The sequence below is a fragment of the Protopterus annectens genome, chromosome 9.part0 (assembly GCF_019279795.1).
Source record: "Protopterus annectens isolate FY-2018-M chromosome 9.part0, PAN1.0, whole genome shotgun sequence".
Lineage (NCBI taxonomy): Eukaryota > Metazoa > Chordata > Ceratodontiformes > Protopteridae > Protopterus > Protopterus annectens.
In genome coordinates this window covers 33,499,704-33,525,860 of record NC_056743.1, presented here as the reverse complement: position 1 = coordinate 33,525,860, position 26,157 = coordinate 33,499,704, and the positions used below count along the sequence as shown (strand labels likewise).

The 26,157-nt window shown below is 42.0% G+C and overlaps 1 protein-coding gene across 1 annotated transcript in view; it reads left to right on the top strand.

The window, feature by feature from the left end:
• The window catches only part of LOC122811021, a 133,735-nt gene that overhangs the window by 6,592 nt on the left and 100,986 nt on the right, over positions 1–26,157 (top strand). The window contains exon 2 of the mRNA XM_044082536.1: positions 1,153–1,551. Coding sequence (XP_043938471.1) covers positions 1,153–1,551 — 399 coding nt within the window. The remainder of the gene's footprint in view (positions 1–1,152; positions 1,552–26,157) is intronic.

Below are 26,157 nucleotides of genomic sequence, written 5' to 3'. Positions count from 1 at the left end.
AAACAAGAGACAGCTGACTGCAATGTCTGTGATTCTAGCTTTGCCTTCTTTGTTCAGAGTTCCCTTCTCCTGAGTCACGCCTCTAAGATACTTGAGACTTTTAATTTGTTTCACTCTTTTTCCTCCTGTCACAGTGTTTTTTTTTCTTTGTGTGATTCCCCATGTACTACCATGACAATTGTCTGTACTCAGCTGCAACCCATGTGCCTTTAGATTTGCATTCCAGTCCCCATTGTTTGCAGAAGTTCTAGAATCTTCATGTAGTGCCACATCTACAGACAACAGCCTTGTTCCTTCTGACATACTTGCTGATGTAGTCCATAACCAACCTGTTCAGAGTAGAACCCCGATGCACACCCGCTTCCATTGGGAGCCTCTCTGTAAATCCAAATACTGTTTGTACTTGTATCACTGGGCCCGTGAACCTGGCTTACCCTAATATTACCATTATTTCCTGGACTTCAGAACATCAGAGGACTGCCTAAGTTAGTTTCTTTTGGACTCTGTCATATGCTTTCCCCAAGTATAAAAATGCCTACTTGGATTCTTTTCTCTTGTCCACTTTCTGTCTCACTGCAGACATCAGGTCAGTTGTGATGCAGCCTGATCTGAATCCATACTGCTCACCTCCCAGCTTGTTTTCTACTGCTCTGCATGTTTATTAGTTAGGTTAACCAGCAGTTCATGCAGTGTGACAGGAGTTTGATACACACTATGTATGTATGTATGTGTGTATGTGTGTATGTGTGTATATCTATATATTTCTGCGTATCAAAGAACTCATGATGGGCAAGTACTTAGTCATGCACAACTGGCTAAATCTTATCTTTCAATGGAAGTCTAACGTCAGGCCTTTACCTTTGTCTCAAGCTGTAGTGATCTCAGAGTTGGTTATTTTTAAATTTGGGGATATAAGAAATGTGTGAGCTCCCAAAAAGTTAGTATTTTTATTACTGAAAGCTGTACCGACCATGTTTTTCTTTCCATCAGTATGGCATTCAGTTAATTGTCATAAAAAAATGAAGTAAAAACTGCAACTATTGATTATGGCAAATAAAATAAGGTGCTAGTGTGAGTAAACACTCATTATGAAGGCGGTATCTTAGTATTTATGGAATGTAACATTCAGGAATATTACTTTTTTCATTACAGGAGTATGGAAGCCTTCGAGTACATGTCAAACTAGCCCCCAATGGTGTATTTGAAGGCTGTGAGAAAGCTCAGCATTTTGAAAACTTCAAGAATTTTACAGTTCCACCTTCTGTCCGTTCTCAGCTAAAGTTTCCAGACCTTGTTGTGGTATGTCCAGCCACAGCAGATGTGACTTTTGCAGAGTTTTTACAGATGATGCAAGAATCATCTGAGTCCAGAGCATCAGCTTATTTGGAATATTCCTCGATCCCACAGTATATGCCGGATATGGAGTCTGACCTGAATGAATTTCCATTCATTAAAGGCTTGTTAACCAGGAAACACTTGAACCTGTGGCTGGGTGATGGCAATACCCTTGGGAAGTTGCATTTTGATCCATTTGACAACCTTCTCGGCCAGGTGATTGTACTGCATTTTACCAAAAAATTCAAACTGCTTTAAAGTCAAGTATAAAATAGTTTTTAGGGAACATGATTTAGAAACCAATAAGTCTTAAGTTTTCTTCTTGATTTATTACATGGTCAGAAATTATACATCTTATCAAAAAAAAATTCCAGATATCATCCTTTTACCTTGTCTTTCTTAAATTGGGGCCATTATGTCATGCAGCATTCTTTGTTAATTTCTGCTCTCAAGGGCATTTACTCAGAATAAAAACTAGCTTGCATGTTTATTTCAATTACTTCTTACACCTATAACTTCCATAACAAACGGATGCATCTTATTAGAAACAATAATTTTGTTATCATCCTCCATTTGATCTCGCCCATTAATTGCATAATAACTTAATTCTGTTAAAGATCTGCACATACTGTTTATTTTATTTATTTATTTTACATTTGTTTACCGGGATAGTTCGACTGGATTCATGTCCATTTTCTGGTTCCCTATTTAATTTCGAAATACTGAAATCACGAATTTCAGTATTTCGAAATTATAATAGCGAAGTCTTGAAATACTGGTAAACCAGAAGCATGAAATTCAAAATTCCAAAGTGTGGAGATTTTGAATTAGCGCTTCTGGTGTTGTGGTGTGTGAATGGTAAGATGTGAGTTTGTGTATGTATGTATGTACATGTCTGTTGGTTAAGGGCTTTAGTGTATGTCAGTGTGTGTTTTGACTGTGATGTGTGTGTGTGGGTGTGTACAATGTGTGGGAGCGAGTTACCTGTGTGTGTCTAATGGTGCGATCTCGGAGTTAGTATATATATATATATATATATATATATATATATATATATATATATATATATATATATATATATATAAGGGGGGAGGGGGGCACAGCCCCTCACACCCTCACATAGGGGATGAGGGGGGGGGCTTGCCCCCCTGCTTATCTGTAGTGTAGGATATTATATTTGAGTTGGGGGGGGGAGTTGTGTGTATGTGTTTGTGTGTGCTGCATCTGTAGTGCACTGTTGGGATTTTGAATTTCGCGGTTGTAGGGTTTCAGTGTTTGGTGTGTTCGGCTATGTAATTTCAAAATACTGAAATTCGGGATTTCAGTATTTTGGGATTACATAGTGAATCCCCATTTTCAGCGGAGGCCCAGAGAGAAAAGCTCCAAATAGACAAACCTACATAGATTAAACAGAAGTTAGCAAACAGTGATAAAAACAAAGTGATTATATACAATGGGTTAGTAGTGTTCCCTAGTAGGGACTCACAATTCTCATGGACAGGCACAATTAAAAGTAAGAGACATCAGATTGGAAGCAGACCTTGGTGACGTAGTTACAAGTTATGATAATTACAGAATATGCTTTCAATTTATAACTTAATCAGGGTTGGTCCATGGGCATTGCCAATTCACTTTGAGATACTGTTTGAGGTGTTTTTGTAAGAGACTTTTGGGGGATTGTAGGGTTAGATAGTTTGGCAACGAATTCCAGGTTTTGCCAATGAAGCTGGCAAACAGGGATTCACCAGCAGAGTTATTAGCTTTGTGGGTTTGGACCAGTAGTTTATCGGCTGACCATATGGATCTCATGTTGCTATATGGCTTAATAATATTTTTAAGTGAGAGGGTATCCTCGAGGTGGTACAGAATTTTGTGCGCTATTAAGAGTTGATTGAATTAAGCTGGGCAGTTCTAGCCACTCTAGTTGTTTAAGGTTCTGGCAGTGGTGGGTTCTATAGGTGAAGCCAGTGGCGAATCTGGCAATATGATTGTAATTTTGGGACAGCTTACCTAGTTCGGATTTGTTGAGGTTTGACAGTACAGGAGAGGCATATAAAAGTGTAGAGAGTAGGTGTGATTGGCCGATTGCAGTCCTAGCCAGTGGGATTAAAACTATCTTGTTTCTGTACAGTGATCCAAGCTTCTTATTGATGCTCTGTATGGTTTTGTTGACCTGTAGGTCGAATTTGAGATTATTGTCTATGATAACCCCAAGCAGTTTAGTGTGTTGATCTGGGGAAATAGTGGTACGATTGTTAGATGTGATATGGAATCAAAGTGTGGTAGATCTACTAGTGGGGGAGAAGAGTAGAAGTTTAGTTTTATCGGGGTTCAGAAGTAGGCGTTGGTTGGCGAGCCACTTCTCGATAGTGTTAAATGTATTTTGGGTTAAGGTTTGCATTTCGGATGGGGAGGTGGCTGAGCAGATCAGAGTGGAATCATCTGCATATTGAATGCAGGCAGATTTAGGGATAGCAGTGTGAAGGTTGTTGATAAAAATATAGAAGAGTAGTGGACCTAGTATGGACCCTTGAGGGACACCAAGTGTGAGAGGTAGTTGGCTGGAGAGTTTGCCCGCCTGTTGTCTACCAGTCAGGTAGGACTGGAACCATTGGATAGCAGGCTTGTTGAGGGAAATAGATTTTAGTGAAAGAATGAGAAGTTCAAGGTTGACCATGTCAAAGGGTTTTGATAGGTCAAGAAAGATGGCGGAGATTAGCCTATTGTCATTCCTGTTTTGGTTTTTGGCAGTAGTAAAGGAAAGGTGGTGCTGTGGTATGGGCTGAAACCATGCTGGGAGTTGGATAGTAAGTTATTCTGTGTAAGGTATTGCATTAGTTGCTTGTGTATACATTTCTCTTATTTTGGCTAGTGGGGAAAGAATGTCAATAGGTCTATAGTTGAATATGTCTGAGGAGCTACCACCTTTATGGAGTGGGATGACGTGAGATATTTTCCAGAGGGAGGGGATAGCGTTTTCGGATATTCTGTTAATGAGGATAGATAAGGGATATGCAATGGCATCTGCAGCTGTTTGTAGGTACTCTGCAGGGAGGAGGTCAGCAGTGAGGGTGGTAGGTTTTAGTTTTTTTAGAAGTGTTTTGATAAAACTAGTGGATATTGGTTAGAAGCTAAATTCAAGGTAATTATCAAGTAGATTAGGCATGTGGTTTAAGTTAGAGGGGGTTAGTTGATTTGCTAGGGATTGGATTATTTCAGTGAAAAAGTTATTAAAGGCGCTAGCTAATCAGTTACCTTTTAATTCTGTTTATGTTCCATAATTTATTACTTTGTGTTATTTTGTGTTCTTTATAATAAATTTATTTTTCAATATTCAGTCATTTACATTGGATTATTATAGGACCAGTCAGGTCCGTGGGTATACAAGACAGCCTTAATTGTACCGGTACCGGAGCTGCGTTGAAGATATTGTTTTTCCGCTAGCTATGGTCTCTGGGGAACTATGGGTGTGTTATCCGTGGTTGGCGTGGTGGAATGACCTGGATGAAGTAGTCGATTTAAGCCTCCCCGGAACTTTTGAGGGTTGTTATGGTGTTTTTGTAAGAGATTTTGGTAGAAGCTTTTTTTATCCAGTAAAATAAATTTTTTTGTATCATTCCTGAGTTGACTGTCTCAGAGAGTTAACTTGGGCTTTTAGTCTGTATGATTGTAGGTAAGCACTGTTTTTGGCTGTACTTTAATTTGTTTTATTTTTTTTTTATTTTTACACCAATTTTCAGGCAAATTTTAATAAGATCCTAGGGGTAAACTAGCAAATGTAGTCAATATGGAGGGAGCCAAATTACTGTGGGGAGACAGCCTATAAGCAAAACTTTACCAAATTAAAAAGTAAGTGCTTGGGACTGGAACAGTGTGTGAGTCTAAGGCTGATTCAAGGTATTATAGCCCAATCTAGTCGCAATTGGCTGGATCCCTTCACTGTTGTTGTGCATACACCTTTAAGCCTCAACAGTTTACAAAAACTAAATTGTAATTCACCTATTACAATAGAAAAGCTGGAGGGAGTCAGGTTCTTGCTTCCCAGAGGTTTTACTTAGTTAAGATAGCCAGCTTCAGTGGAGAAGGTAGAAATTGCTTTATGCACTTTATCCCAGGTGGGGGGTCACACAGTAAAGAAACCTGCTATGCAGGCACAACGAACAGAGGGGTAGGGAAGGTACAACAGATACAGGATGAAATGAATGTGAATTAGGTAGTAGAGAGTTTGTTAAAATATCCTTTCCTTAACCTTTTCCTTCTGTCAAAATCACCTTACTGTGATACTCATTTACCAGGTACTTCCAGCTAGTGTACCTTGAAAAACTCACGACTACAAAGGTTAAGTCTAGCTGTGTGAATTTTGCATTTTGACTGTCAGAATGTCAAATACTGGCATTACCGACTGTCCAGACTTGCTTCCTTCTGGACCCATGTTAGCTCTTGTTCTTGGGTCCAGAGCAGTAGGGATTGTCAGCATTCAGTGCTATGTTTGTGCATCTTGGTATTTGGGATGCCAATTTATGAGGAAAGGTTGAGGTGATACTCCATCAGTCGACCATTGGAGTGGCAAGATTTTAATCCTATGCTAATATCATCATAATTGTCTCTCAGCACCCAGGCAGACATGCACAGCGTATTGCTCATAAACAATATACCACTGTAAAACCTTCCATCTCCCCACTTTCACTGCACTTTCCAAAATGTATTACTGTTCTAAATAATCTTTACACCATCTACATTTCAGAACCAGTGTAGTCTGTTTTTGTTTTATGACCTTCTTTTCCTTTCATATTTTGAAGTTAGGAAATAAACTGAGTATATTTCATCCATGCTGTACATTATACGCAGGACATGTTGTGTCCCTCCCATCAACTATGTCACGTAACCCACCATTAGAAAGCTAAGAGGTGAATGGGGCATTATTCATCCAGTTGCAGTAACAGTAACAACTGGAAATTCCATCTTTATCTTTCAATTCTAATTTGATTTTATATCACATAAGCACAACTGGCTTCCATCTGTTACTGTCACTACATCCTCAGTGTTTTCTGTCGAGCAGTTCTCTCCTTGTTCTTCTCAAGGCTAGAAATCCTGACCGTTTTCACTTTTGTTATTTCTCCCTTAATAAGTATGTTGAACCATACTTGAGGGGTTTCCACCCCTTGTTATTCACCTTATCAGTTTCACTTTCCTTTATTCTGAAGTTAACAACACTCCTCAGTGGCAGCATCCTTTATTTAACCAATATTTTACCTCCCTCAATTTAAATTAATTTTTTTTTTAATTTAAATTTTTTCTTTCCTTAGCCATTCACTGTTTATACATAACACTACTGCGTGAAAAAAGGAGGAGGCAAAACAGTTCATCAAACACATTTTGCTGTATTGTTAAACATTTTCTGTGTGGGGGACCTCACATTTACATACCACTAAATCAAACCTCCTTCTTCCACACTTATCAGTAAAACCCAAAAGACAAATATAGCAAAGCTAGATTTTCCACTGTGTGATTCCTTAAACCTCTTATATTAGAGGCAACATGGGATACATGCAAATAGCCTTGAAGGACATCAGGTGTTTCAGCTATGTGGCAATTCTGAATGTCCATGACTTTTTCTTTTTAAGTGTATTAATGGACAAATTCAAATCCAATAAAGCCAAACCTCACTAGATGTGGACATGTATGTTTTTGCCTTCTTATTGCACCATCAACACAACATAATTGGAATGTTTGGCTAGCCTTTAGAAATACAGGGTTATCATACCCAGCTGGTAACCGTAATCATTAGGGTGTCTGCAAAATATCCCAACTAACAAACTAAAACAATGAGTAAAATGGTCACACAGAAAAAACAATCAGTAAAAAACAAAAGGAAAATCCAGAAAGGCCAGACTTTCCACTGTGTAATTCCGTAAACCTCATGTATTAGCAGCAACATGGGACATCAGGCATTTCAGCCATATGGCAATTCTGAATGTCCATGACTTTTTGCTTTTTTAAGTCTATTACTGGACAAATTCAGGCCAATAAAGTCAAATCCCACTAGCTGTGGACATGCATATTTCGGCCTTCTTATGGCATCATCAGCACAGCATAAGTGTAATGTTTGTCCATTAATAGACTTAAAAAGAAAAAAGTCATGGACGTTCAGAATTGCCATATCTGAAATACCGGATGTCCTAGTCATTTGCATCTATCCCATGTTGCCTCTAATACAAGAGGTTTACGAATCATACAGTGTAAAGTCTAGCCTTGCTAGATTTTCCTTTTGGCTCTCACTGATTGTTTTTTTCTGTGTGACCTTTTTACTCATTGTTACACTTTGGGAACTTGGCATAGGTTATATTTCTGTATTCAGAAGTTTTCGTGCAACAAATGCATTGAATGAAACTAAATTAGTTAATTGTGTTTCACCACGTAGCACTTTAATGAATAATTATGGCTCCTCCTAATAAGATTCTAAACAAACCTTAGATAATCACTCTGCAACAGTAAACATTAACCCACTCAGAGTAAAAGTATTTACACTGGGGACATCACTGTTTTCTGTCAGATTTGTGTACTGGAGGGAGTGTTAGAAATCTCCCATTTGAAAAAACAGCAAAACGTGCACTGGATAAATCTTTAAATCAAAACCAAGCTAAAGCAATACAGTGGTTCAGGCAGCTTATCAAACCAGTTTACATGCAGTTGTGCTTAATGCCAGTTTCATCATTTAGTTACAAAATGAAAATAAAGCAAGTATACTAGAAAATATTATTTTGTACAGAAGTACACGCACCGGCCAAAACAACTATAAATTATCAAAGCTGACAACTGCCCTTATAAAAAAAAAGTAAACAGTTTTAAAAAGAAAATTAGCTTGAAGGTAGCAGCATTCCTAGTTTCAATCACCTGACTGGGGGGGGTCTGAAGTCATGTGACAATCAAAGTTCGGACTTGGAGCATTAGGTAGGTATTCTTATTTGTATGCATTTTAATCTTATTATACTGAGTGCCCAGATAATTTGTATTTGACATGATGCACACCTTGCAGAGATTTTAATTTGTAATGCCACACACTGACTGGCTCTGTAAATTAATTGCAGGGTAAATTGTTGAGAAAAACAGTGACAACTGATTGACTGAATTTGTTAACGGGGGTAGAGCACTGATCAATTCTAACCGATTTCAGTCTTAGCCTGGGGTGAATAATATGACCAATTATACATAGTACATAAGATAACAAAAACATGAAATGACAGTGAATAAAATACAAAGAACATGTAATGCAAAGAGTAGAGAGGTACATAAACCAGTAAAGTGAGATATATGTTTAGTAGAAAGGTTGCTTTCCATTTACACATATAGAGTAACACATATAAACTTGGTATATAGCATTCTGAGGTGTGAGATTAAAAGCAATGGAAATTAGTGGAGCAGTTAGGTAGAGGAGAGGAGAGATATTAGTTAATTCAGGTTATGTGGCCTGTTGGGCTGCAGGTGTATTTAGCTTGAGTAACGAAACTTGGGGTAAGAGAAGTGTCTTTGAGTTTTGATGAGAAGGACTCCAATAGTTTAGGACCGATAATTGAGAATGCATGGTTAGAAGTGTGAAGGCTGCCAGCCAAGATAGATAGAATTTTAGAGATAATTCTGTCATCTGTAAATATTAATGTATACCACAAGGCTTGTTGTCTTAAATGGTATAAATAGTGTTACATGTGGAACTGGAAAATAATGTAACAACAGTGCACTCTGCTGTAAGGAAGCTAAGTCAAGCATTTTACATCTGTCTTTGATCTTTAAAGTTGGCTCCAACCAGTCTAGATGAAGGAATTCTTGCTATTGTTTTAGGGTCATAGTTAATCGCCAGAATTTGCATGCATAAATGTCCTTAATGGCTTTGCTTCCTGACCTGATGTGAGCTTACTAAAGAATGTAAATGTAGTTTCTGTTAGCCTGGGAACCCAGGGTAGTGTGAAGAATGATGTAATGTGAACCAGGAGTGTGATTTTAAAAACAGAGATCATTAAGCATTTTTGTTTTGACCATCCAACTCAGCACTGTCTTGCTCTATATGTAAGTTTATCTTAGACTTGTGTTTTCTCCTAGAAATAGCTAGAAACTGAAAAGATTAGACTGTTTTTCTGGGCTGTCAGAACTGTACTACTGAATTATTTTAAATATTTCTCTGTGATCTCTGAACTCTTGACTAGCACTGTGTAGTAAAAAGTATTGTCTTGTGTTTTGACTATATATTAAGTATTTTTAAACCCTTTCAAATGTGGCTGTTTTTGTAGAGATAATTTAAGCTCTCTAGAGTACTTGCATGCCTTTGGTAAAATTGCACAAAGCCACTCCAACAGCTTTAGCCATGGGCTATACTACCAATTGGATGATAATATTGCACAGTAATAATTGGACACCCTTTTAAGGGCCTTTGGGTAGCTGATAAATATTAGTGGGTGGTGGCAGCTGATACTACCGCATAGTCTGGGAAAAAGGGGCACAGCTGGAGAACCTGTGCCAGCCTTTCCCAGGACTGTCTGTGTGGTTGTATAAACTCTTCTCAAAGTGTGTGTGTGTGTGTGTGTGTGTGTGTGTGTGTGTGTGTGTGTGTGTGTGTGTGTGTGTGTGTGTGTGTGTGTGTGTCAGCTATCTGAGCAGGGACACGAATTGCTGGTTGTACAGAGAGGGTGCTGGAGGTTTTAGTTTGCCCACTAGGCTGAGATCTGGACCCTATAGCTGTGCCAGTGGGGAGTCTTACTGGGGACCTGGAGAGCAAGGGAGCGACCAACCCCGGACTGACTGTGATCTCTGTGTGCTCTTAAGGAAAATTGTACTTTACTGTGTGTATTTATTATCCTTTCCTCTTATATGAGACACCCCTCACTGGTGTTAGTGGTGAGGATTGAGGCTCCTTGATTGCTGGGCCAGGGCACGGACATCACATATTTTTTGTTTGGCAGCAGTGGGATAGCCACTCCACATATTAATTGGTAGCAAATACTAATTGGCTTGTAGTGGTGTGGGTAGAGTTAATTCCTGTAGCTTGTGTACAGTGAGCTTTGAATGCGTTTTGTACTCTAAATCAGCCATGCAGTGAATACTCAGAGTTCAGATCACAATTGTTTTATTTCTTTTGTTAGCTTAGATAGGGTGAGCAGGCAGCATGTCAGCAGAGGAGTATGGAAAGCTGACAAGGAGCCAGATGGCTGAGATGTGCCAGGTTAGGGGACTGATGCATGGAAACCTGACTAAGGCAGACCTGATTGCAGCCTTGGTTACAGCTGCATCAGAAAACAGCAACCAGGAGGACAATCAGACTGGCAGTGGAGATATTATACCCTCAGAGAATGGACAGCTCAACCTTTCTGCAGAGGACTTAAAAATCCATCTGGAGCTAAAGAGACTTGAGTTGGAGGCCAGGCGTTTGGAAATAGAAGCCGAAGAAAAGGAGTGGCAGAAGAAGCATGAGAGGGAAATGCTGACTCTTCGCCAGAGTCATGGAGGTAATGGGGAAGGGAGTAACTGGACCCCAGAAGCACAAAAGGTCAGTAAATTTCTTCCGCATTTTAAAGAGGGGGATCATTTTGATAGTTTCATTCATATGTTTGAGAGGGTATGCAAACAGTATAGTGCTGACCAAAGGCTCTGGGTATGTACCTGACCCACTTACTCCATGGAAAAGCTGCAACTGTTTTGTCAAAAATGTCTGACTTTGCATGTTGTAATTATACTGCTGTTAAAAATCACTTGTTAGAACTAACACCTGAAACGTATAGGAAAAATGTTTCTTGAGCATAGACGCAAGGCAGATGAAAGTGTGTGTGAATATGTTGCTGAACTGAGCACTTATTTCCATAGGTGGGTGAGTGGATGTCAGGTCACCACATTTGAAGGACTGGAAGACCTTTTGCTGAGGGAACAAGCCCTTAGCACTTTGTGTGAGGACATGAGGATCTGGTTAGCTGATAGATAACATGCGACTTCAGATGAGTTGGGGAAGAAGGAAGACCTATACCTGGTAAGCAGGGCAGCCCTGCACAGGAAAGGGACCCCCAGTACTGCTCATGGGTCTAAAGGAACCCATGGTGGGCAGCACAGACTGCCCCAACAGAATCTGCCAGTAGCAGGGGAAGCCACTAGTCCAGGTACACGTCCAGGAGCTAGGGTTAAATGTTTTGAATGCAATCAGTGGGGCCATGTGGCATACAGGTGTCCACAGAGGCAAGGTGGGGAACAAAAGGTTAGGGAGCCAGTAAGTGGGAAAGACAAAATGCCAATAGTAGGGTGTCTTGAGACAACAGTGGTACTGAACTACCATCCTGCAGATGTCCTGATAGTGAAGGATTTGGATGAGGCAGTATCATGTGCTTGTGCAGTTACATGCAGTCAGGCTTGGAGACAAGCAGGTAAGTCTGGTAGCCTGGGGGAGACCCAGACACACTGCATACTTGCAGCCAGGACTGGTGAGGTGGTTACTTCAGGGAGGGAGCTGTCCTGTAGCAGTAAGAGTGAAGGTGAGCTACAGCTGCTTTGGGGTACTGATGATCCCTTGGACAGAGTGACTGCAAAGGTAGAGGTGAGTAGTAGTACCCAGGCTGTCAGTGAGGCACCATGTCAGAGGATGCCAGACTTCCTGTGGAAGGGGAGCGGGGAAGGGTTACAAGAAGAGAGTTGAGACAGGCTCAGCTCTCAGACCCTACACTGCAAGGCCTGAGGCAGGTAGCAAGGGAGGCACCTGATTCTCAAGGAAAGGGGGAATCTGTATACTGGGACCAAGGGTTACTATACAGAGAGTGAACCCCTGAGGGAGAGCTAGAAGGTGAGAGAGTACAGCAGTTGGTAGTGCCAAGAGCCTACCATCTGGCGCTTCTAGGCATAGCCCATGATATTCCCTTTGCAGGCCATATGGGCATAAAATGTACAAAGAGGCATATTATGCAGAACTTCTATTGGCCTGGAATTTCCAGAGATGGAACAGGGTACTGCAGGACCTGTGAGGAGTACCAACAGGTAGGCAAGGCAGGAGACAAGGTGAGAGCTCCTCTGATGCCTTTGCCTGTGATTGAGGTGCCATTTCAGAGGGTAGCTATGGATATTGTGGGTCTGAATACCCCAAGTTCCACAGGGAAAAAGTATATTCTAGTGGTAGTGGATTATGCTACATGATACCCTGAGGCAGTGGCTTTGTCCTTCATTCAGACAGAGAAGGTGGCAAATGCTCTGTTAGAGATTTTCAGCAGGGTAGGTTTCCCAAAAGAAATATTGACTGACAGAAGTGCCATTTTCAGGTCAGACCTGCTGGATTATCTGTGGAAGTTCGGTGGTGTGAGGCATATGAAGACCACCCCTTACCATCCCCAGACTAATGGTCTTGTTGAGAGGTTAAACTCTAAAATCAAGTCCGGGCTACGGGCATTTGCAGATCAGTTTAAGAGGGAGTGGGACAAATATTTGCCTCATCTGTTGTTAGCTTACAGAGAGGTTCCCCAAGACTCTACAGGTTTTTCACCCTTTGAGTTGCTGTATGGGCATAGGGTGAGGGGACCTCTAGATTTAATTTGGGATGAGTGGGAAGGTGAGTGAGAGTTTCACAAGGAGTCTGTTGTGGCATATATCCTAAACTTGAGGACAAGGCTCTGGGAACTCATGGGCTTGGCCCAGGAGAACCTGGCAGAAGCCCAGCAACAGAAAAAGGTGTGGTATGACAGGAATGCTCGAGCTAGAGAGTATGCTGTCGGGCAGCAGGTAATTGTTCTTATTCCTGTCAGACACAACAAGCTGCAAGCAGATTGGGAGGGACCTTACAAGGTGTTAAGAAAGGTAAGTGATGTTAACTACATAGTGGAACTGCTAGGCAGTAGGCAGGGGCACAGATTGTACCATGTTAACAGGATGAAACCTTACCATGATAGGGAGGCCCTTATGCTGAGCATTTGCAGTGGATTGCAGGAGTCTGAGGGAGATCTGGGGACTGATCTCCTCAGTAAGGCTTGGGCTGACACCTCAGTGGAAGGGGGAGCAATGTCCCAGAAGCTATCTCCTACCCAGGTTCAAGTAATCTGAGCAGTATTGCAGAAATGTGGGGACATGTTCACTGGGAAACCAGGGTGCACCCACCTGGGGCAGCACCAGCTGGATACAGGACCTGAAAGGCCTATTAGGCAGGCCCTTTATAGAGTGACCGAGAGAGTCAGACTCTGAGGGAGGAGGTACAGGAGATGTTGGAACTAGGGGTGATTCAAGAGTCCAACAAACCCTGTGCCTCCCCAGTGGTGCTGGTGCCAAAGAAAGATGGCAGCACCAGGTTCTGTGTGGACTACAGGAAATTAAATAGTCACACAGAGTCAGATGCTTACCCCATGCCTAGGACAGATGAGGTCCAAGAGCAGCTGGGTGGGACTAAGTATCTTACAACCATTGATCTTACCAAGGGTTACTGGCAGGTGCCCTTGACTCCCAGTGCTAGAGAGAAGTCAGCCTTTATCACTCATTGTGGCTTGTATGAGTTCACATAGATGTCCTTTGGGATGAAGAATGTCCCAGCAACTTTCCAGAGGCTGGTAGATCATATCCTGACAGGAGCAGGAGGGTTTGCCCCTGCTTACCTAGATGATATTGCCATCTACAGCCATTCCTGGCCAGAGCACCTTCAACATATCATGGAGGTGCTGGGCAGGGTTGACCATTAAGCCAAGCAAATGTCAGGTGGGTATGGCAGAGGTCTCCTACCTAGGACATAGAGTGGGGAGTGGTAGGATAAGGACAGTACCTGCCAAAGTGGAAGCCATTCAGGCATGGCCTATGCCTGCTACTAAAAAGCAGGTGAGGGCATTTTTAGGGACAGCAGGGTACTACAGAAAGGTTGTCACCAGTTATATTACCATAGCTGCTCCCCTCACAGACCTGACAAGGAAGAACAGGCCAGATAAGGTATTGTGGACCCCAGCATGTGAACAGGCATTCCAGAAGCTTAAAGAAGCTTTGGGAGGACCCCCTGTGTTAGCCAGTCCAGCTTACAGCAAATAATTTGTTGTGCAAGTGGATTCTTTGAACCATGTGGTGGGGGGTGTACTTAGCCAGATTTCCTCAGAGGGGGAAAAGCACCCAGTGGTTTATCTCAGTCGTAGGCTCCAACCCAGGGAGGAATGCTATGCAGCTGTAGAAAAGGAATGTGTGGGCACTGCAGAAACTTCAGCCTTATCTGTATGGAAGGAAATGCATGTTATGACAGATCACAACCCCCTAACATGGTTAAACAGAGCCAGCCAGCCAGCCGGCAAAATGCCAAGTTGCTAAGATGGAGCCTAGGGTTGCAAGCATATGATATGTCAGTGCAGCACCACAGTGGGATTAGCAATGCCAATGCAGATGGGCTCTCAAGACACGGAATGGGGTAAGGTATACTCAGATAGACCTAACCCTCTCAAGCAGCGTTTCTCAAGGGTCACTTTGAAAACTAGCTTGAGTTCTCTGGGGGTGTGGGGGGGGGGGGTGAAGGCTGCTGCCTAGCTAGATAGAAGTTTATAGATAATTGTGTCATATGTAAATATTAATGTACACCATAAGGCTTGTTGTCTTAAATGGTAAAAATAGTGTTATATGTGGAATAGGCATAGTTTTATTCAAACTAAAGGGGTGGCGAAAGCCACATAACTATGGGCTAGGCTTATAAATGCCCTTGGGCAGATAGCCTAGTATGAACCTATGAACTGGAAAATAATGTAACAACAGTGCACTCTGCTGTAAGGAAGCTAAGTCAAGCATTTTATGACTGCTTTTGATCTTTAAAGTCGGCTCCGGCCTGTCTAGATGAAGGAATTTTTGCTATTGTTTTAAGGCCATAGTTAATGGCCAGAATTTGCATGCATAAATGTCCTTAATGGCTTTGCTTCCTGACCTGGTGTGAGCTTACTGAAGAATGTTTCTGTTAACCTGGGAACCCAGGGTAGTGTGAAGAATGATGTAATGTGAACCAGGAATGTGATTTTAAAAATAGAGAGAATCAGTGAGCATTATGCATTTTTGTCCTGACAATCCAACTCAGCACTGTCTTGCTCTATATGTAAGTTTATCTTAGACTTGTGTTTTCTCCTAGAAATATCTAGAAACTAAAAATATTAGACTGTTTTTCTGTGATGTCAGAACTGTACTACTGAATTATTTTAAGTATTTATCTGTGATCTCTGAACTCTTGACTAGCACTGTGTAGTAAAAAGTATTGTCTTGTGTTTTGACTATTTGTTATTAAATATTTTAAACCCTTTCAACTGTGGCTGTTTTTGAAGAGATAATTTAAGCTCTCTAGAGTACTTGCATGCCTTTGGTAAAATTGTACAAAACCACTCCAATAGCTTTAGCCATGGGCTATACTACCAATTGGATAATAATATTGCAGTAGTAATTGGACACCCTTTTAAGGGCCTTTGGGTAGCTGATAAATATTAGTGGGTAGTGGCAGCTGGTACTACAGTATAGTTTGGGAAAAGGGGGCACAGCTGGAGAACCTGTGCCAGCCTTTCCCAGGAGAGTCTGTGTGGTTGTATAAACTCTTCTCAAAGTGTGTGTGTGTGTGTGTGTGTGTGTGTGTGTGTGTGTGTGTGTGTGTGTGTGTGTGTGTGTGTGTGTGTGTGTGTGTGTGTCAGCTACCTGGGCAGGGGTACAAAGCAGTAGTTGGACAGAGAGGGTGCTGGAGGTTTTAGTTTGCCCACTAGGCTGAGATCTGGACCCTATAGCTGTGCCAGTGAGGAGTCTTATTGGGGACCTGGAGAGCAAGGGCACGACCAGCCCTGGACTGACTGTGATCTCTGTGTGCTCTTAAGGGAAATTGCACTTTACTCCTTGATTGCTGGGCCAGGGCACTAGCGTCACAAGAGGAATGAATTTTGGAAAGTGGGATTTGTGTGAAAGGACCAGTATTCAGTATCACATAGTCAAGGCTTTGGGAGACTAAGCCAGGCCTGGTGGGATGCAGGATCATTGGAGGAAAGCTGCAATCTCTATGAAGTTAACATCTTGCTGTATCAGTGTGGGGGTGTTTATATAGTGGACCACCAGTGCAGTCACAGTTAAATACTGAAACTGTAGGGTATTTGTGTGAAATGAGGTGAAATCTTTAGACCAAATTTAATTCCGTTGATAGCAGCGAATGATTGGTGGGGTACATGTTCAAAAGGTGGTAATTCAGGAGGACGATGTGCTGAAGCTTCTTATCTAGGCATTCGTACAGAATTCAATTAACATAGATTTGGGGGGTGTGTGTATGAGAAATGAGTTGATTAAGTAGCTAATAAAACTGGCGGACCACCAAAGCATGACTACCACCTGGCGGATGCACGGAGTATTATTACCAAAGCATAGGTTCATAGGTTCATACTAGGCTATCTGCCCTAGGGCATTTATAAGCCTAGCCAGAGTGTGTTTGGCTTTCGCCACCCATTTTAAATTAATTTTGCTGTGCCCTTTTTCGAGGTTAGTATACTGTGCCTCTGTCTAACAGTGACACAGAAGTGATACCCGGGGTAAACCTACGATCTCCCATCCACTCATCAAGATTCCTCTTGAAGAGAGTCAGTGAGGGACTCTGCCTAACCTGGACTGGGATTTTATTCCAGAGTGAAGGGAGCCTCTGGGTTATGAATCTGTCCCTCCAGCATGTCCTATTTATTTCAGTGCTGAGGTTCAAGTCTCTCGAGCGTAGCTCGATGGGATTTGGATTTTCTGAGGTGCAGCATGTCCATTAATTCCGGGTTGGACATGGCTTTATACGTCAGGCACAGATCGCCTCTGAGCAGGCGGTATGCCACTGAGTAGAGCTGGAGTTTCTTTAACCGGGCAGCATATGGCATCTGCTTGAGCCCTTTGATCCTCTTGGTGAGGTACTTTTGGGGTCTTTCCAGTTGCTGCAGGTGTCTGGTATGGTACATCCCAAAAGGGGCATTGTACTCAATTATGGGCCTGATGAGGGATGAGTAAAGAGGCATGATGACCTCCCCTGATCTAGATGCGAATCCCGTCATGATTAGGTGGGCTATATAAAATGTTTTTCTAACCACTTTGGCCACGTGGTTGTCAAATGAGAGATTGCTATCAACTTGGGTCCCCGGGTCCCTAATTACTTCTTTTGTACTTAATGGATTACCACCTATGTGGCCCTTTTGGAGGATGCTTGTGTCAGCTGGAGAGTCGATTATGGCGCCCAGTTTGCAGTCATCTGTGAACTTGGTCAGCCAGAGTCCTTCCGTGTTGGCCTGTACCTCCGAGAAATATATACCGAACAAGAGAGGTCCCAGGACTGAGCCTTGTGGGACGCCACTTGTAACTGGTTTGGAGTCTGACATGGCTCCAGCAATTCTAACCATGTGGGTTCTGTCTTTGAGCCAGTTTGCAACCCATCTAGTGACATAGGGGTTTATATTTAAGCTGGTGAGCTTATCTATAATGCCCGAGTGGGGTATTGTATCGAAGGCTTTTGCGAGGTCCAGGTAGGCTGAATGGACCACCTTCTCCTCATCAATGACCTTGGTGACTGTTCCAAAGAAATCAACCAGGTTTAAGAGGCAGGATCTGCCCTTAACAAAGCCGAACTGGGTAGGATCCAGTGTCTGTAGGTCCCCAATATCTTTATTTATGAAGTCCATGATGATCCTTTCCATAGCTTTGCAGACCAAGCTAGTCAGGCTTATGGGGCGATAGTTTCCAGGATCCATTGAGGCACCACCTTTGTGGAGAGGGACCACTGTTGCTGTACGCCACTCTTTGGGTTCATATCCTGTAGTAAGGCTGAGATTGAACAGTAGTTTTATGTTTGGGTTTAGCTCTTCTTGCAGTTCATGTAGGACGCAGCCCGGGACACTGTCTGGTCCCATTGATGCTGTGTTTTTTGCTTTGGAGAGGGCAGCTCTTACCTGAGCATCTGAGATGTCATGGGGGGCAGCACTCTGCTGGGATAGATATTTGCCCTTTTGGTGGGAGGGGAGTTTGCGCTGAACCTGTCAGCTAGGATGTTGGCAATTTCTGTGGGTTCAGTGTATTTTATGTCATTTTTGACTAATTCTGAGCATATCTGGGAATTCCCACCCAGGTTCCTAACATAACTAAAGAAAGCCTTGTGATTATCCTTAGTGTCCTGTGCAATTGTTCTCTCGAAGCTGGTCTTAGACGATTTTATGAGTGCCCGTAATTTTTTGCTAATACTGATCAGAGATGCCTTCCCTTTTTGGGATTTTGCTCTATCATGTAGTAGCTTCCTCCTTCTATTGTATAGTTTGTTTATGGCTGGTGTCCACCAGACAGGACGTCTGCCTTTGGAGGATTGGGTCTTGGTTTTATTTGGGATTGCATGATCCATACATTCCTGAAGGTGTTCATAGAATGCGTTTATAAAGGATTCTGTGGTCTGGGCCGTATTTTCCACAGGCCTGGGGGCTTTGAAGGATTCCACCTCGGTTTTGAGGAGTGTGAAATTTGCTTTAGAGAAGGTTTTCAAGGCAGGGGGTGGAGTCGGGATGTGAATATCCAGTGAGATTAGTTTATGGTCTGATCTTACCAATGAGGGATACACTTCTGGTCTGGAGCATAGAGTCCCCATGTTGGTGATGATCAGGTCCAGTATGTTTTCCCCTCTTGTGGGAGTGGTAACAAGTTCTAGGAACCTTTGGGCTAGGGTGTTGGAGCTAGAGTAATGCTCCCAGTCTATGTTTGGGTAGTTGAAGTCGCCCAATATAATGGTGTTTGGAGAGACCTTCATATTTTCCAGTGTTCTCAGGAAGGCTGAGTGGGTTTCCTGGGTTTGGGAGGGTGGTCTGTAGCAGGCTATAAACTGGAAGGCAGTTTTACCCACTGTTAGTTGCACATGGATAGTCTCTGATGCTTCGTGCTGTGCCACCAACCTGGAGGTGTGGGTATCTTTGACAAATATTGATACTCCCCCTGCTTTTGTGGTTCGGTCCAAGTTTTGGGGCCGAAAAGCATGGTATGAGGTATAACCTGGGAGTGCTGGGGTGCTCTCGGGAGCCTTGAACCAGGTTTCTGTTACTGCACAGATATCGATGTTCTCCATGCTAAGGAGAGTTTCGAAAAGTGCATCTTGAGGTTTAGACTTCTGGCGTTGAGTAGCATTACTCTTAGTTTCTTATCCCTTGTGATACCTATGGAGGTGGGTTTGTCTTTTGAGCCTTGCCTAAAAAAGGCACTATGGGAGTAGCAAGAGCCTTTGCCAATATCCGAAGGCCCAGGGGTGACAGGTGCAAGCCGTCCCTAGCGAAGCATCGTGGCTTGTCGAGCATGCCATCCCAGGCTGACAGGCATTGGATCCTCTTTGAGTGACACCAATACTTAAGCCAATTGTTGAAATTGATCATCTTGTCTTCATATTGTGGCATCATTCTTGATGAGGGTAAGATGCTACTCAAGGTCAGGGTCATACCGGCCTGGGCTACATGCTCAGAGAGCTCCTCTATGTCTCTTTTCATGTAGTCCAGTGAGGTATGTCTCAGATCATTCACACCAGCATGGACAATGACTGAGTCATATTTGTACTTGCCTTGGAGTGACCTGAGTGCTTGTGTTATGTGGTGGATCCTAGCACCCGACAGGCAGCTCACCGTGACCTTCTCCTTGTTCAGCCTGGTGAGCGGGGCGTCAGTGTGCCTGACGATAGAGTCACCTATTACAAGTGTATCAGGTGTGTTGTTTAGCCTTAAGGGCTGTGACTGTTCGACACACTGGCTTTGTGAGCTATGTGTTGCACGTGTTTGTTTTGGGGTACCGGTTGCTTGGGTGTCTGCTTTGGAGGTCAGTGCTGCTTAGGCAGATTTTTATTTAGAGCCTCCAAGTATGTTTTTGTGTGTTTATGTGTTTGGTTTGCTGTCGTGGTAGGTCTATGTGAGACTGGAATTGTAGTGAGTGTGGTTTCCTTCTCCTCCTGACTGGTTACGCCAGTACTGAGTTGAGAGAGCTTAGCCTCCAGTATGGCTATATGGTTGCATCTCTCACATGTGTTGGAATTTGTTGGGAGGAGGAGAGGGTTGTTTGTGTACATGAGGCAGTTGTAACATTGCCTCAAGATTCCCAGATTCACCAGCTGGACCGGAGAGGAGATTGACAACTGACCTTTGGACATGCTAGAATAGTATTGGGAATTCCTTTATATTTGAAAAAAAAGGGCTAATGGGGAACAAGGTACTCAAGGGGAGTTTGTGAGGGTGTAGTGCTTTTAATTTTTTAGTGCTGACTTATATAATTGCTTTAGTGTGCAAGTGCCAGGTAACTTAAATGCAATGTGTTACAGGTAACTTAAATGCAAAAACGACAAACAGTAACTTTCTTTCAAGTGAAACAAGGAAATAAGTACAGTAAGCAATGCAGATATCACTAGGGATCCACAGAAACGCTGAAAAGCCACATTTTAGGTGGAATTAGCGTTTCAGGGAAATAACAAGCAAACAAACAACAAGCATACAAACAAAGCTAGATTCAGCAGGCCTGGATCTAGTCTATGCTACAGCAAACAAGGTGTACCAATTTCAGTAAGAAACAGTTCAAATATGCGGGCACTATAAGCCTTTAACCAGAAATTCCCAGCTCAGAAGGGCAGAGTCCAGCCTCTCCTCCCACAAGAGTGCAGACCACGAACCTTCTTAATGTAAAATAACTGGCCTGAAGCCCAAGTGCTTAAACCAGAACTAATACACTTTTAGAGTAACAGACACTGAGCCCTCAATCAGCAGTTCCCATCTTAGAAGGACGTAAGCTACCTGTCCTGCCACCACAGTGCAGGCCACAAACCTTCCTAATGTAAAACAACTGGTCTGAAGCCCAAGTGCTTGACTAACACCTGGCGGATGCATGGAGTATTATTACCAAAGCATGACTAACACATGGTGGATGCACGGAGTATTATTACTGTTGCTGTTTTTAAATAAGCTGATTACATCACAATGGCTAGAATTTATTTCTCTGGATCATAGTGAGTTATCTGTGCAGCACCCTAAAATATAGTAGTTACTTTATATGTTTGTATGTGGGGATATTAGTTTGTGTAAGAAAGAGGTGTAGCCTGTCAGAAGGAGCTTATTCTTGAAGGACAGTCTATGTGCAAAAGATGCTAACACTTATTTTTGTGATACTTCATGAAAGAAATGAAAACACAGCTCATGTTTTGCTTTCATAATTATTATTAGTCATACAAAATACCTCACTCACTTTACATATGCCATCTACTTACTAAACGTACATCCACAAAGCAGCATTATACATTACTGCTAGTTCAGACCATATGTGTGTGTGTCTGTTGGTCTATCTCTAACTACGTTACCTACACATTGTTTAATGTCTTCTGTCAGATCCCATTAATCAAATTGTATTTCAAAAGTGGTTAATGGTACAGCTGTAGCTCCCAGCACGGCAGCTATGGAAAGTTGTTGTCTGCCACACTGTTATGGAGTTCAGATATCTCCGTTTGTGTTTTGGGGATTATGGGTAGTTCAGGAGAAGCAGTTTGTGACAGTGTGATAAAGAAACAGCGTTGTTAGAAAAATTTCCCCTTACCTATGTGGCTGTATGATTGTGGAGGTGCCCCTTACATGGGGGTGCAGAGGGCTTCCTACTTGCAAAAATACTGTTTAATTTTTTCTTTGTTGTTTAGATAAGAATTCATTGTATTTAATTACTACATTCGCTTGCATTTGGTGGTGTGACATGCATGCTCACGTGTGTGACTGCAACACATATAATATAGTCTAATTGGCTTATTGTGAACTGTGCTCATCTTTTTGTGTAAGTATGACTGTGTGATCGCATCAGAGAACACCTTTATGATATTCGGAGGAGAGCAAACACTAATGCCCTTGCCAGATACGTGATTGATACGGATGTATCACATACATTTAAATTTTTGGTCATGGAGAAAGTATGGACAGGGAATAGAGGGGGTGTGGAAAGGAATAAAGTGGATTGTAAAGAACTAGAATGGATCATTAGAATGAGAGCCACTATGGGGAAAGGGTTGAATGATACGTTTTCCATCAAGCCTATGCTAGATAAGAGACATCTTAAAAAATAGGTGTGTCTTATGTATTTTGTTAAAAACTGATGCATATAGGTATTTTTACATGTATTTCTACCTTTTAGCATTTATTGTATATCTACCCTCCACCATGATACAGCTAGCTCCTTAATGGGCTAAATAGTAGTGAATTCTTATTTGATGTTTTATTAATTGCTATTGAGTTCTGACTGGCTCACATGTATTTTTAAACTGATGAGTGGAATGAAGAATTTGTCTGATGAAGCAGTTTTTTACTGCGAAAGCGCTCACCATTTGTATTTCCTGAAATAAAACTTGGCTTGATTTTATTAGCTGTGGTCTGGTCGCTCTTTGCTTTTTTACTGGATAGTATACATGTTCCGTTTTCTCCTGGAACAATTCTTCCATTACCTTTGCACCCAGAAGTACAGTATACATGCAGTTTATAAATAAAATTCAAAGATATTGCCCTAAAAACATTTATTAGAAAATATCAACGTGTTCCAGAAGTACAGGTGTATGCTGGAAGAGGAACCTCTGAAGTACAAGCAAACACAGGAGGGTTATGGCTGACAAAGTTTGCTGATGACTGCAAACTGGGCGCCATAGTCGAAAACACATCTGACACAGATATCCTCCAGAAGGGCCTCACAGAAACGGATAACTGGTGCCAGAGCCATGGCCTGAAGTTAAACGCCAAAAAATGCATAGTCATACCTTGGAAAACAAGGTTACCCCTAGCTACCATATAGGTGGCAATCCACTGAGCACAGAAAAGTCATCAGGGATCTGGGGACCCAGGTTGACAGTAGCCTTCGCTTTTGACACTCATGTTGCTAAAGTAGTTAGGAAAACCTTCTATATCGCCCACCTGATCATGAAGGGATTCACATCTAGATCAAGGGAGGTCATCGCCCCTGTACTCATCACTCATTAGACCTATGATTGAGTACAATGCCCGCTCGAATGTATCTGACCAGACACCTGCTGCAGCTTGAAAGGCCCCAAAAGTTCCTCACCAAAAGGATAAAGGGTCTCAAAATATGTCTTATGCTGCCCGACTGAAAGAACTCCAGCTCTATTCAGTCTCATACCGCTTGCTCAGAGGTGACCTGTGCCTGACATATAAGGCCATGTCATACCCAGATTTGATGAACATGCTTCACCTCAAAAGATCTAGATCCCTCAGAACCACAAGGGCGGGAGACTTCAACCTCGACACGGTTATAAATAGAACGTGCTGGAGGGACAGATTCATCACCCAGAGACTCCCTATGCTGTGGAACAAAATCCCGGTACATGTGAGGCAGAGCACCTCTCTGGCCTTGTTCAAGAGGAATCTTGACCAATGGATGGGAGATTGCAGATATACCCCAGGGATTACTTCAGTGTCACTGCTTGACAGAGGCACAGCAAAATGATAGGCATAGTTTTTATTCAAATTAAAGGGGTGGCGAAAGCCACATAACTATGGGCTAGGCTTATAAATGCCCTTGGGCAGATAGCCTAGTATGAACCTATGAACCTATGAACCTATAATAGTTGAAGGCCATACGAATGTTCAGGGTGCCAAACCACATTATGTTCTGCTTCTTTAAGGTGTGACTGGCCTTTCTTCAAGGTAATAAATGCAGTGCTTCCCACAAACAAATGTATGCAGCTGGCATTCTAACAGAAGTAAAAATCATGGGAACTTGTGATTAGGGCTTCTGAGAAGTAGCTGCGTAAGCAGTGTACTGTCTGCATTAACAAATAAAAAAGAGAGAGAGCTGACAGTATAAATATTTATTTAGTTCAATTCCCTAGTGAAAAACAACATGAAAGGAGTTAGTACAGAGGATTACGATAATCAGCTTTTATTGAACTGCTTCCTGTGGCCCAGGGTTTGATTCCCCCAGCCTTCATTTGCCTAACTGTGTGACTCTAAGTCACTTATGAGACAGTGCTCACAGCTGCATTTGAAAAAAGGTCTATGTGGATCCATGTGCTCTATCAAATCCATATAAATCAATCAATAAATATCTTACTCCCTCTCTTAATAAGAGGTAACAGGCAAATAAATAAAGCATTATAGTTGCCAGTGTATTATAGCTGATAAGCCAGAAGGGAAAATTATGACGCATGTAATGTTCAGTACGGTGCTCAGATACAGCAAGTCAAACTTGCACAATAAATGAACTACTTAAAAGTAATGCTTTGTTTGCATTACAATGTATGACAAAGTCTTGGGGACATACCTGACTAGAAACTATTCCGGGCCCAATCCCATGAGTAAAAAAAAGTCTAACGGCACTTTTTGAGAAGAACTTGTACATTTTTAGAAATGTATGACACGGTATACAAATGCCAGTGCTACCGACAGCAGAGCTCACTGCTGACACATTTACTGATGTCACAAGTTTATTTTTAGGCCTTTAGGCCGGAAGTGGCTGTGTTTGTGACTAAGGGAAATGGAGATAACTTTGAGATCTAAGTTTCTTCTTCAGTGAGCAGCAGTTGTTCCTTAATCATAAGTATTAAAACCAATTAAGAATGGAGTTACGTATGAGCATATGCTATCATGATATGTTTGTAGAAAAAGATAAGCTTTACATATTTTGCAGTACCAAAAACAGGTGTTCAAAATAACCCCACAAGACTTTAACTTGAGTAATGCAAATCAAGCTGTACTTCAAATATTTTTTGTGCTCGGCATGAACAGATACTTCCAGACCTCCTTCACGAGACTTTATACAGTTACACCTTCCACCTGATATGGTTTTTATGGTTATCCTCAAGGTTCCCCTCACATAGAAAACTTTCAGCTGCCCTCATCACTCAGTGGAGAATCCATTGGCCATCTTGTCTCACTTCAGTAATCATGAGTCTGGAATCTGACCTCATCAGGGGTAGTGGCCCTGACATAACCCCAAAATTTCCATTAAGTTCCGGCTTTTATATTTTTCATTGCTTTCTACATTCTCCTTTTTAAAAGGCATCTCTACCTGTACTTTTTCAGCCAAGGTGCTTTTCCCTTAGTCTAACAGTCAGTGTGTATATACTCTTGCACTTCCATGGATACACACACACACACACACACACACACACACACACACACACACACACACACACACACACACACATACGTGAGCATGCATGTCACACCACCAAATGCAAACTGATTATATATAGCTGATGCAGTGATTAAATACAATGAATTCTTATCTAAACAACAAAGAAAAATGAAACAGTATTTTTGCAAGTAGCAAGCCCTCTGCACCCCCATGTAAGGGGTACCTCCACAATCATACAGCCACATCGGTAAGGGGAAATTTTTCTAACAATGCTGTTTCTTTATCACACTGTCACAAACTGCTTCCCCTGAACTACCCATAATCCCCAAAACACAAACGGAGAAATCTGAACTCCATAACAGTGTGGCAGACAACAACTTTCCATAGCTGCCGTGCTGGGAGCTACAGCTGTACCATTAACCACTTTTGAAATACAATTTGATTAATGGGATCTGACAGAAGACATTAAACAATGTGTAGGTAACGTAGTTAGAGATATACCGACAAACACACCCATGTATGGTCTGAACTATCAGTAATGTATAATGCTGCTTTGTGGATGTACGTTTAGTAAGTAGATGGCATATGTAAAGCGAGTGAGGAAGCCTGAAGTTGAAACTGTTTATGAGATATTATCTCCAAGATGCATTTTAAAAGAGGGATATTAAGATTCTCTATATACAGGGCCTCAATCAGCAAGTCACTGTGCATTGCTGCTTGTGGATTTTGTTGTCAGAAATTAACAATGATATG